Here is a 13,013-nt window from a genome sequence, read left to right as displayed (position 1 = left end):
TTGGTACTGCTGAGATTCCTCTTTAGAGAAAACAGGCTATGCTAGCAATGACCTGCCCTGTTCTGAGTGACTAGTGTTGGTTTCTTGGCTCCTTGCTCCTACATCTAAAGGTTCTGATTGACCTCTGGTCAACTTGCAGGGTACTCTTTAGTCATGAAGGTCAACAATTCTTTAAAAAAATAAAATAAAGGCCGGGCGCGGTGGCTCAAGCCTGTAATCCCAGCACTTTGGGAGGCCGAGAGGGGCGGATCACGAGGTCAGGAGATCGAGACCATCCTGGCTAACCCCGTGAAACCCCCTCTCTACTAAAAAATACAAAAAACTAGCCGGGCGAGGTGGCGGGCGCCTGTAGTCCCAGCTACTCGGGAGACTGAGGCAGGAGAATGGCGTAAACCCGGGAGGCGGAGCTTGCAGTGAGCCGAGATCCCACCACTGCACTCCCAGCCTGGGCAACAGAGCGAGACTCTGTCTCAAAAAAAATAAAATAAAATACAATAAAATAAACAAAAACAACGAACAAGGCCAAGAAAAATCCAACACTTTTTTTTTTTTTTTTTTTTTTGAGGCGGAGTCTCACTCTGTCGCCCGGACTGGAGTGCAGTGGCCAGATCTCAGCTCACTGCAAGCTCCGCCTCCCAGGTTTACGCCATTCTCCTGCCTCAGCCTCCCGAGCAGCTGGGACTACAGGCGCCCGCCACCTCGCCCGGCTAGTTTTTGTATTTTTAGTAGAGACGGGGTTTCACAGTGTTAGCCAGGATGGTCTCGATCTCCTGACCTCGTGATCCGCCCGTCTCGGCCTCCCAAAGTGCTGGGATTACAGGCTTGAGCCACCGCGCCCGGCCAAAATTCAACACTTAAATGTACTTTTCTCCAAGAACTAAAAAGGCAATAAGCACCTCAGGTGTATTTTTCTGAGATTGTCTCCAGTGGCATTATTTGGTTCATTACCTCAATCAAAGTACATTTAAAATTAAAATTCTGAAAGGATACCAACCTCGAGCCTCTTTTCAAGTGATTCAATTCTGTCCTTTTTACTAGCCAGATTGGCCCGTGTGTAGCGGCTCTGCCCAGGAAGATATAAAACTTGACTGTAGCATTCTTCCCACACCTGGTTATAGGCTTCACTTGAGAGTTCTCCATGGCTCATTCCTTGTTTAACCACTTCCATCTCTTGCACCAAAACATCCTGGGCCTGTTTACAATAATAATTACAGTAAGTTTAAGTACTACAAACACTTGCCATATCCAGAGAGCTTTAGAAGACTAACTTTTTCCCTCCTTCCTTGAGCCAAAGCCAAGGAGATGTGATCGGTTGTTTTTTGGAAGGGGGGATAACAATACCTAGGAAAAACAGCCTCAGAAGCCTTTCAGTCAATGCAGACTGCTTTTTAAAAGTCAAGCATCCATGTTTCCTCGAAAGTATAAACATCCTTTGCTTTCACTCACTATAACAGCAGTTATCATTTCTCAGGTACCTATTGTGTGTGAGAAACTAGGTTTAAAAGTTTTACCTACATTATATCCAAAGATCACAATCACCTTACAAATTAGCCAATATTAACCTCATTTAAAAGCTAATGAAATTAGGCCGGGCATAGTGGCTCAATCCTGTAATCCTAGCCCTTTAGGAGGCTGAGGTGGGCAGATAAAGAGGCCAGGAGTTCAAGACAGCCTGGCTAACACAGCAAAATTTCGTGTCTACTAAAAATACAAAAATTAGCAGGGTGTGGTGGCACACGCCTGTAATCCTAGCTACTTGGGAAGCTGAGGCACAAGAATCACTTGAACCCAGGAGGTGGAGGTTGCAGTGAGCTGGGATCACGCCACTGCACTCCAGCCTGTACAACAGAGCGAGACTCGGTCTCAAAAAAAAAAAAAAAAAAAAAAACGCTAATGAAACTAAGGCTCATAGAGATTCAACAACTTGTTAGGACCACATCGTTAGCAGGCAGATGAGGCAGAATACAAACGGCACCAATGGGCGTGCGCCTTCCACTCTCCCACTCCGCCGTACGTGCAGGACCTCACGTGATGGTAAAGAGGAGCTAGGCGTCTTTTTGTCACGTAGCTTTTTTCTCATCCTGAAGGAATGCCCCTGACATTGCCAGAAAATGAAACTGGGGCACGAATCAGATGACAGATCATAAACCAGCTTAGTTCACTACTAAAGAAAATAGTGTAAAATGACAGAATGAGAGGGAAAGCTGGACAGGCCTGGGTTCAGATCACAGCTTCACCATTTAAGCAGCTCTCTGAGCTTGCTTAATTTATCTGAGCCCATTTCTCAGGCTTTTTCAGCTTGGAAAGCTGAAAAATACCTTTCCAAGCAATTATGATGCTGACCTTAGATCAGACGTGTTTGTTATTAGGATTAAGTGAACAATATACTATAGAGCCTAGCCCAATGCCAGACACAAAGAATTCCATAAGCATATGAATTTTTTCCCAGCCCTTTGCTTCACTGCTTATGAAAAACTGTGGGAACCACAGAAGGCTTTCAATCTTTCTAGTAATAATAAAAATAAACATATCAAAATCTATAAAATCAAGAGAAATGATCAATAAACAATGTTAACAAAGAAATGGAAAATCATCTCTATAGGAGAAAAATGGACACTTAAACAATAACTCTTAAGGGAAATAATGGAAACAAATCAATTTTAACATACCTTAAAGAAAGTATATTAAAGAAAAAGAAAATCTGACACTTTATTAAAAGAGAAATGCTATTTCACTCTGAAACTGTACACAATAAAAATTTACAAGTTCAGATCTTAGGAGAGAATATGGGTAAGTTATCTTTAAACTATCCATAAATAATCTGCTAAGTAAATAGCTGCTTCAAATTCTTTTTGGAACACAGAGAAATATACACAGATAAATAAAATATGAGAGAATATTTAAGCTACTTTGTTTCAAACAATTACAAACGAATACTTAGAATTATTATTTTTCAAAAACTGTGTTAGGGTTTATCCTCTACAGAATCTCCAAAAGCAACAACGTGATCCTTGTTTCAGGTTTCCATACATATAATTTAGGAAAATTTATTTCCTAAATTCCTCTTCCCCTCATATTTTCACTTTAAAAAGAGGAAACTGTGCAAGTATCAATTTCGTAGCCTGATTCTCAATCCCAGTTCAATGATTACATGTGCTCAACAGAGGAGACAACTCAACAGATGTCAGTTTCCCTATTGCACTTACTAAAAAATGAGTGACTCAAAGTTACTCTGAAATCAGGGACAAGTTGTTGAAATATAAATTGAAACCCTCCTTCCTTTCTCTATTTTCTAAAAATCCTATAATAAATATGTATTAGTTACGCAATACAGAAAATACAAAGTAAGAAATTGTGAGAAGGGAAAAAAGAGGAAAAATGCAAGAGAGAAGACAGGAGAGTTTGTAAGAATCTTGTTTGTTTCATCCTAAGTATGCAGCAGCTCATTCCAAATCCATGGGTCTATCACTGCTCCTCAGGGCTGAAGGCTAAAGAAAAAAAGACTTTTAAACTAATGACCACTCTGCTTCCAACTATGAGACTCACTGTATCTTCTTATACAATTATGGAGATTTTTATTTACAATCACAGTTGTTTGCTCTGTCAAAACAGAAGGAATAAAATGCGTATAGAAGAAAAGACCAGACATAGACTTCATACAAGAAATCATGTCTTCATGTCCTTATCCAAAAGAGTAGGGGGAAATCATGTGAGGGGAATATCGTCAGTAAAAAAAATACTTCCTTTTTTTCAACAGGTAAAAAGGTTTAATCTATAAACATGTTTATATTAGTCTTTCTCACCTCTTCATATTATTCTAAATAAGTGAGGTTTAGGTACTAAAGGCATCTAATTTTTATTCAGGGATAGCAAAGCTGAATACAGAAAATGGCAACTGTAACAAGTATCAACCAAGCCATTAATACCCATGAACCAAAAACACCCTGCAGATGTTTATTTGATAAAGGTCTATCACACTGAACATGGGGGATGGAGGTATTTAAAGTATGTCTCCTTCATAACAATCTAAACATGTATCTCCTAATCATATATTTCAGTTGTTTATGAATACCAATGGGGAAAAATAAGTTCATTATTTGTCCATGATACACACCACCTAACAAATAACTAAATCTCAAGAAGAAATAGTCCAGCTCAATCATACCTTTTTCAGCTCTTCTTTGGAGAACTTTTCATAAGGATTATGTTCCAGATAGGTAATGTGCTCTGAATTATTGGTACCAAACCCTACAGTTTTGCCTTTTTTATTTCCAGATGGTTCATAAGGGTGATGTAGAAGGTCATAATGAAGCATTGTGATCATTTCTTTTTTGATTAGTTCTTCACTTTTCTGTAAATCTGTTAAAGGCGGTTCTACATTTAAGGGTCTTAGAATAGTTTCATTTACCTAAAATGTTAAAACAAATACAATTACCAAACATATCACTGCAATATATTAATATTGTTACGAATGTAGCACGAATAGCAGTTTTACATTTTCAAAAGCAATTTCTACTTTTTTCCTTCTAAATTCTGGTACTAGTGAAACATTTGAAAGATTGGGTTTGAGAATTACTTTGCTATATTCCAGAAAGTAGATGAAATTTTGTTTTATAGTCTTTATGAATGATGTAAAAAGCAGCAATCATATAAAAAGAAACTTAAAACTTCCTAAACCAGAAATTCTAACACTTACTTCTGATGGTCTTGGCAGATCTTTCTGGACAGCTTTATGCATTCGTTTCATTTCCTTTACACGCTCTGCATCTCGTATGGCCTAAAAAATGATTTTTATATCCTTTATTGCAGCTATAGCATATTTGATATCTCTCAATAAAGCTAAAAACACTTTGGTATGTAAGATCATGTGTGTTCAATAGCTAAAGTTTAGAAATCGGTTTAAGTTTGTAGAAAGGCAACGCTAAGGCAACAGAAATGAATCAGTCTATTCACTCTCATTTTAATAGAAACTAAGAGCTTCCAATGTCTACTAGTGCATTCTCCAAATTTGCATGGATCCATCCATCACACAACAAACTTCTCATCTAAATGGAAAACCTAAACTCCAAAGAGACTCCCACGACACAACTCTTTCTTCCCTTTCACTCCAAAATTACTGACTTTTAATTCAAAAAGCCAGCCAAAAAATGCAGTTTCCTGATTCTTATGAATAATGTGCGATAACACATTAAAATTTCACGCCATTTCTGAAGGAGTAAATGTAACTCAAAGTAGCTGAGAACTAAACACAGAAAGTATCATCCTCTGTTCCCCACTGAAAAGCACATTCATATCGGTCCCCTCTAAAATATTATTTCCATTGATGTCATTCTCACTCCAATCGCCTGAGATTAAAGGTACCTAAAATCATTCAGCAATGGACTGCAGCAAGACTTACTGAAAGGGTCATATAATATCAGTACTAGCTTAGGATTCACCACTTACCCACCATTAGACCTGAGAAAGTTGAGACCATGAGACCTGAATTCATCTGAGCTTGTTGAGTATTCCTTATTAGAAATATCTGGGACCAGAGTATCTTGGATTTCTGATTTTTTCAGATTCTGGAACATCTGCATTATACTAACTCTAATTCAAAAAGCTTCAATGAGCATTTCTTTTGAGCATCAGGTCAGCACTCAAAAAGTTTTGAATTTTGGAGCATTTCAGATGTTGGATTTTTGGATTAGCAATGTTCAACCTGTAATACTAATCCTGTTTATATCACTGTGCTGTTATGTGCAAATGAGAAAGTAATTACGTATAAGATATATTACTACAAAGTGTTACTAATATTATTCTGACATACTCTATCTAAATTTCCAACTCTAGTTTAGATACATGTCTTACTATGTTCCCCGGACTGGATTCAAACTCCTGGGCCCAAAGGACCCTCCCACCTTAGCCTCCTCAATAGCTGAGACTACAGGCTCGTACCATCGCACCACTCAGAAACCAAGATGTATTTGTTTTCAAGACTAACCAATAACATCTTTTCTTTGCTAGATTGAAGCAATGTCTAAAAGACTACCTATGTGTATTTTAGAGAAGCATAATGAATTTGACAAAATGTATTTAAATTTCCATATATATATATTTAAGAATGTCCATCAAAATATTGTAAGTATATTAATTATGTGAGGATACATTATTAATGACATAAATTATTTACTTCAGAAGTTTTTTCAATATTAAAAAGAACTAGGTAGAAATCTTGAGACATTTAATGGCTGTTCTTCATTCTTCGAGCCTACTGACACATTCAGCCGAACTCATGCTTCTTTCAGTACAGTTACCCACCTGCTTTCGAGCATCCACATCGGCAGCATCTTCAATGTAAGTATCATCTACTTCACGTTCTTCCAGCTCCTTCTCGGCATTTTCTGGTAGAACAATTTCAAAATCATTCTTAGGGGCAGGAAGGCCCAACAACCCTAAACGGAGATGTTCTCGAGATTCTCTTTCCTGTAGAAAAGAAGTGGTCCTTCTCAATTCATGCATATTGAATATTCAACCAGAATTTTATAAGTCTCTTAAAAGTTGATAGCACAACAGTCTAGTCAAAATAACTGTACAATTTAAAATAACTAAGAGAATAATTGGATGGTTTCTAACACAAAGGTTAAATGCTTGAGGGGATGCATACCCCATTTTCCATGGTGTGATTATTACACATGCATGCCTGTATCAAGATATCTCATGTACCCCATAAACATATACACCCACTACGTATCTACAAAAATTAAAAATTACAGAAAGAGAAAAAAAGTCTCAAAAAAAATCAGCCTAATATTAATTCTAGAAAAATAATCCTGACTTCAGAGCTAAGACAAGGGTTTTGTTTATTTTCTATCCCCTCTTCTTCCCAACATTAAGACCAATCAAAAACTTTCACTTGTGATCACTGAAGATACTCTGGGATATTCCAACAGGAGGTTTGAGGCCAGGGCAGAAAAAAAGACCACTATAATTTTCATTTGAGGGAACACATTTCTAACATCGAAAGTTAACAGTAAATGAAAAGAACAGGTTCAAAAGTTAGTCTGTCCTTGGACTAATAAAACCCACTCTGAAAAATACTTAATTTGTATGTATATGTTTATTGTTAATGAAAATACTAAATCCCATGCAGACGAAAGAAAGTAGAGTCCTGGTTCCCAAAAAACCCTCCTGGTACCCAGAGGTTTTCCAGTCCATCCTCAGTACTTACATGTACCAGGTGTGAAGAACATATGAGTTGCCATGTCTAAAACATCCTCTGTGCTTAGTCACACTGTAGTCTCCATCTGGGACAGCCCCCACCCTCCTTCGGAACATACCTCTTCCAATAAGGCTTTCCTGTTACCCAACAAATGTGATTATTCCCTTCTTTAACTACCCTAAGCACACTGGCTTTACTCAAAGGGCTTATTCTGTTCTGATATTACAATTATTTTTGGACTGAGTTTAGTACTGCCAATCTCCCCAGAATATAAATTTCCTCACGACAAAGGACATCTATATTCAACTTTAGATCCCCTCAAATGTCCAAATGCACACTCTGCACTCATGAGGTTCTTAATCTGTTTAATTCTTATGTATCCATTCAGAGTTGGCTTTAGTTGATATCAATTTGAAATTTAAGAAACATATATAAATCAACTAAATATATACATGAAGTTAGAATTAATTTTAAACTGAAGACAAGCCAGTATAATTAGAAGTTTGTTTTTTTTAATTTCACAATGATTTCTGTGGCATTAGATAATAAGGCCCAATAGCAAAGTAATAAATGCAATAACACGGGCAGAAGCAAAACTTAACTTTTACAATTAGCTTTCTTTTTTTTTTTTTTTTTTTTTTTGAGACGGAGTCTGGCTCTGTCTCCCAGGCTGGAGTGCAGTGGCCGGATCTCAGCTCACTGCAAGCTCCGCCTCCCAGGTTTACACCATTCTCCTGCCTCAGCCTCCGGAGTAGCTGGGACTACAGGCGCCCGCCACCTCGCCCGGCTAGTTTTTTGTATTTTTAGTAGAGACGGGGTTTCACCGTGTTAGCCAGGATGGTCTCGATCTCCTGACCTCGTGATCCGCCCGTCTCGGCCTCCCAAAGTGCTGGGATTACAGGCTTGAGCCACCGCGCCCGGCCTACAATTAGCTTTCTACCTCACCTTGCTGAAGAAAACTTCAGTGAAATCAACAACAAACATCAATATTCACAAACCTAGTAAGCATAAAGAAAGATGGGTTTTGAGCCCAAAATATTCCCTTTCATCAAGTCTTACAAATCATTCTCTTTTTCTGGCATCCACAGGTGTATAGATTCTTAAGGTATACGTGATATGCACGAACAGGAGAAATTTTAATTTGGCACCCATGAGATATTAAAAAAAAATTTAAGAGTATTAAAAGGGAATTGACATTTACCATCTGTTTCACATAAGAGGGATCACTATAGTCTGCCATTCCATCCTCAGGATTAATGTTTAACTTGTCTCGAAGAGGAGTTCTACCCGGGGTAGAGTTAATAACCGGTTTAGGAGTTGTTCCACTCCGGGGAGTCAGCCCTTCAGCTCCATTAGAAGGAGTCCTAGAAAGACAGGAATCCCAATTAACAGAAGTGCCACTTATATTTAGATTGTGCTTTCAAATGTTTTTCACATAAATTATTCCACAGGAAATATAGAAAAAAAAGGAATAAAGATTTCAGAAATTCTGTCTAGCTGGTTTTGTTAGGATCTCTAGGTTAAAATCAATGTTTGGTCTAGCTAGCATGGTATTTTTATTTTATTGACTTAAAATAATCACTATATTTGATATTTTCTTGCCTTCCTAAACTGCACCCACTAAACATTATTTCAACTTTTTCTTGGCACATTAGGCCAGCTAGGAACATGCAGCGGGCAGGGAGGTGGGCCACCACACTCTATGACCCCAGATGACTCTTTGAGTTTGGTATATATTTGTCTCCTACCCTCCCTATCAAGCTGTTGGTTCTCACATCATTGTCACTGTCATTATTACCAATGTACACACTTTAAATAGTTCCTCCTTTTACATTTTGTTTAGAAACCAAACACCACACTTTTGGAATCACATGTAAATATGAGTAAGTTCCTGAGGGAGGCCTAAGAGATTCTCCTAGAAATAAGATCCACAGAATTTGCAGCAACCTATATTTTAAATATTCAAAGCCTTTTTTTTCCCTGGTTGCCTATTTCCTGTATATTGGTGTGTTGCAGAATGGTGATGCTGCCAGACAGCTATTCCTGATAAGTAAGGTGTTATCACATAAGACGTGGTTCCCGCCCCCAAGGATTTTACAATCTAGGTGAGAGACAAGACATACAGTTGTCCCTAAGTATTCACAGGGGATCGGTGGATCGGTTCCAGGACCAAAATCTGCAGATACTCAAGTCCCTGATATAAAACGGCATCGTATTTGCATATAACGTATGCACATCTTCCCGTGTACTTTAAATCATCTCTAGGTTACTTATAATACCCAATACAATGTAAATGCTATATAAATAGTTGTTATATTGTGTTTTTATTTGTGTTATTTTTTATTGTTGTACTGTTTGAGTTTTTGGAATATTTTCTATCCACAGTTGGTTGAATCCACAAATGTGGAACCCTCAGATACAGAGGGCCAACTAAACATAGGAAGTGAGGTATTACGTTCTCTTACAAGACTCTCAAGAAGTGTTAAATGTCTACAACTGGTTGTCAGTGCTTCTTGGTTCTGCTGTCATGACACCTGTAATAGCCTGAAGTGCTTTCTCTACTAAATAACCAGTAGGAGGACATATCTTAACACTTAAAATTCAAAGTAAACCCGAAATATATCCAACCACTGTAAGTTCCAATTCCATTTTACTACTACATGCTTCCATAACATTTGTATTTTGAAGATTCTTCTTAAAAAACAGCAGCTTAAAACTAAGCAAAAGAGTTATAAAGAAATACTGAATTCCAGTTAACGCATGTGGAAGTGTTTAGGGATCAAGCAAACTGGTATCTGCAAGTTACTTGGAAACTCATTAAAAAATATGATGGATTGGTGGATGGATATGCGATAAAGCAAATATAGTAAAATATTAATGATCTTAGAATCTAAGTGGTAGGTATATGGATGTTCACTTTACCATTTGTCAACTTCAACAGGTGAGAGACTGGGTCTCCAAAACAAAGAGTTTATTTGGGAACAGCAAGGGATTACAATGTGGGATATGTGTGCTATAACAGACCATAGGTATACCTGAGAGTGCTGGGGCAAGGAGAAGTTTTTAAAGATACAAGGGAGGAGTCTACGTAAACTGTTTTGAAACAAAGACCATTGGTTACAGGGACTTATCACAGGAGGTGGCATTTGTTTTCATTGCCGGTATACATAAGAGTATCCCTTACCTGAAATGGGGGACCAGAAGAGTTATAGATATGGGATTTTTTTCGGATTTGGGGATAATTCCATTATACTTACTGGTTGAGCATGGCAAATCAGGAAATTTGAAATCTGAAACGTTTCAATGAGCATTTCCCTTGAGTGTCATGTTGGTGCTCAAAAAGTTTGGATTTTGGCCGGGCGCAGTGGCTCAAACCTGTAATGCCAGCACTCTGGGAGGCTGAGGTGGGTGGATTACCCGAGGTCAGGAGTTTGAGACCAGCCTGACCATCATGGAGAAACCCCATCTTTACTAAAAATACAAAATTAGCCGGGCGTGGCAGCGCAAGACTGTAATCCCAGCTACTCGGGAGCCCGAGGCAGAAGAATTGCTTGAACCTAGGAGGCGGAGGTTGTGATGAGCCGAGTTCACACCACTGCACTCCAGTCTGGGCAACAAGAGCGAAACTTCGTCTCAAAAAAAAAAAAAAGTTTGGATTTTGGAGCATTCTGGATTTTCAGATTTGGGATGCTCAACCTGTACTGGCTGTTGGTAGGGCAACATCTTCACAGAAGCAACTTATCTGGAATTTGTGTGGTTTTCAGAAGATCCCTGGAATAATTTCTGTCATGGGCATATGAGCATGAGGCTTCCTTTTTCATTAAAATGTAACATTAAGTGACTCCATTTCAATACTGATAACTTCCACACATTCTTTCAACCTTTCTAAATGTCTGAAATTTTCACAATAAAATGCTGAAGGGAAAGTAATACATAAAAGGATTACAATTTTAATAAAATTCACAAAGTAATCATTAAAAACGAATCAATCTACTCTAAAATCAAACACAAAGTATTCAAAAATAACGTGACAGGATCCAAAGTTTTGCAAAAGGACACTCCAATTAGACAGGTGTGGTGGCAGACGCCTGTAATCCCAGCTACTTGGGAGGCTGAGGCATGAGAATCGCTTGAACCCGAGAGGCAGATAGGTTCCGTAAGCTGAGATCGTGCTACTGCACTTCAGCCTGGGTGGCAGAGCGAGACTCCATCTTTAAAAAAAGAAAAAAGGAGAGGCACTCCACAGTATTTAACCATTTCCCAGACACTATTATTTATTACTGTGAAGAAGAAATCAAAGAGGAAAACTCAACACAATAAGTATTCACTCTCCATAAACATTACTAAAGCAAACATGCTAAGTCCTTGAATTCAAGTTTTTCTAAAATAAAAAAACATGTTCATTTACAATACCTGAATGGAGTAGAGAGAACTGTGTTTGGAGTCTGTACAACCTGCCGCTGTGGAGTGACACCTGAGAAGTCACTCTCATGCAACGGAGTATTAAGTCCACCTTTTAATGGGGTGTCCACATTGGTGAGGGCCATGAGGTTCTGGGCTTCCTGACAAACAAGCAGGCAAAGAAGCACGGTTAACAGTTTAGACAGGCTTGCAGAATCTCTTCTGGTCCTACTATACAAATCTTGAAGCAGGCAGAAGTCTTACTCATTTTCTCAACGAAAACCAACAGAGAAAATGAATACCAGTCATGTCAGATTTCAATGTTTCCATTCCTTCTATCAATCTAACACATCACATCAGAAGATTTACATATCAAATAAAGTTTTATGTGTAGAGGTGCACTTTTGTGGCCTCACATATGAAATTACTATTACCCAAAAACTTCTCCTATTACCTGTGCCAAACCTCTCTATAATCATGAAATACAAGAATTCAAATTTCCCAGTGTGAGCTTAGGCCAAATGTCTGAATGCCTGGGTTTTAGTCTGGCTTCACCACTGAATTCTCTATCTAGTCTTCATTAGTGTCTCTGAGGTCTGTTTCTTCTACTGAAACTTAAGATACTCCCAAGCAACCTTTCCACTGCACAAGAAAACAACTTGTGGGGGTCAGGTCCCTTTCAGAAGTCTTGCCTGATCTCTTCAGGCAGAACTGCCCATGTTCTCTTTAGTCCCTCTACTATAACGCTGTCCTCAGTGCTATCTTTGTACCCATAAATCTCTTAATGTCCAACTTAGGGCCTGTGGCAGAGTTTATTTTACAAAGATGGTCACAACCTTCTCTCTCTCATGTTTCATGTTCTTAAAATCCAACCATGATACTCCTTCCATCAAGAGGTCGGGTCTATATTCCCTCCCCATAAATCTAGGTGGACTTGTGATTCACCTGTAACCAACAGAATACAACAAAAGTGACAATGCTTGACCTCCAAGGTTAGTTTAGAAAAACATTACGCAGCTTCCCACCACACTCACACTGGAGCCCTGAGACACCATGTGAGAATTTCAACTGTTCTGAGACCACCACACTATGAGAAAGCCCAAGCCACATGGAAAGACCACATGCGGATTCACTCCACATTCCCAGCTGAGGACCCACCCAACTAACAGCCAGCATCAACCACCAGACATGGAAAGACAACACCTCCAAAAGACTCTATCCCCTATCCATCGAATCACACAGAACTGCTGAGTCCTCCTTACAAGGCCCTAGACATCACGGAGCACAGACGAACCACTCCTTCTGTGCCCTGTCTGAATCCCTGACTCACAGAAGTCATAAGCTTAGTAAAATGCACTAAACCACTAAATTTCAAGGCAAAATGAAAATAACCAGAGCAAGACTTATTCCG

The 13,013-nt window shown here is 38.7% G+C and overlaps 1 protein-coding gene across 1 annotated transcript in view; it reads right to left on the bottom strand.

Annotated features, from left to right (window-relative positions):
• The window catches only part of CDC5L (cell division cycle 5 like), a 59,250-nt gene that overhangs the window by 17,438 nt on the left and 28,799 nt on the right, over positions 1 to 13,013 (bottom strand). Inside the window, exons 9-14 of the mRNA XM_010369781.2 lie at positions 11,615 to 11,763; positions 8,403 to 8,565; positions 6,301 to 6,465; positions 4,697 to 4,777; positions 4,166 to 4,408; positions 995 to 1,192 (exon numbers count right to left, since the gene is read on the bottom strand). Coding sequence (XP_010368083.1) covers positions 995 to 1,192; positions 4,166 to 4,408; positions 4,697 to 4,777; positions 6,301 to 6,465; positions 8,403 to 8,565; positions 11,615 to 11,763 — 999 coding nt within the window. The remainder of the gene's footprint in view (positions 1 to 994; positions 1,193 to 4,165; positions 4,409 to 4,696; positions 4,778 to 6,300; positions 6,466 to 8,402; positions 8,566 to 11,614; positions 11,764 to 13,013) is intronic.

Source organism: Rhinopithecus roxellana, chromosome 4 (genome assembly GCF_007565055.1).
Source record: "Rhinopithecus roxellana isolate Shanxi Qingling chromosome 4, ASM756505v1, whole genome shotgun sequence".
Lineage (NCBI taxonomy): Eukaryota > Metazoa > Chordata > Mammalia > Primates > Cercopithecidae > Rhinopithecus > Rhinopithecus roxellana.
Note: the sequence above shows the minus strand (reverse complement) of the source record. Positions and strands in the feature narration are given on the sequence as shown.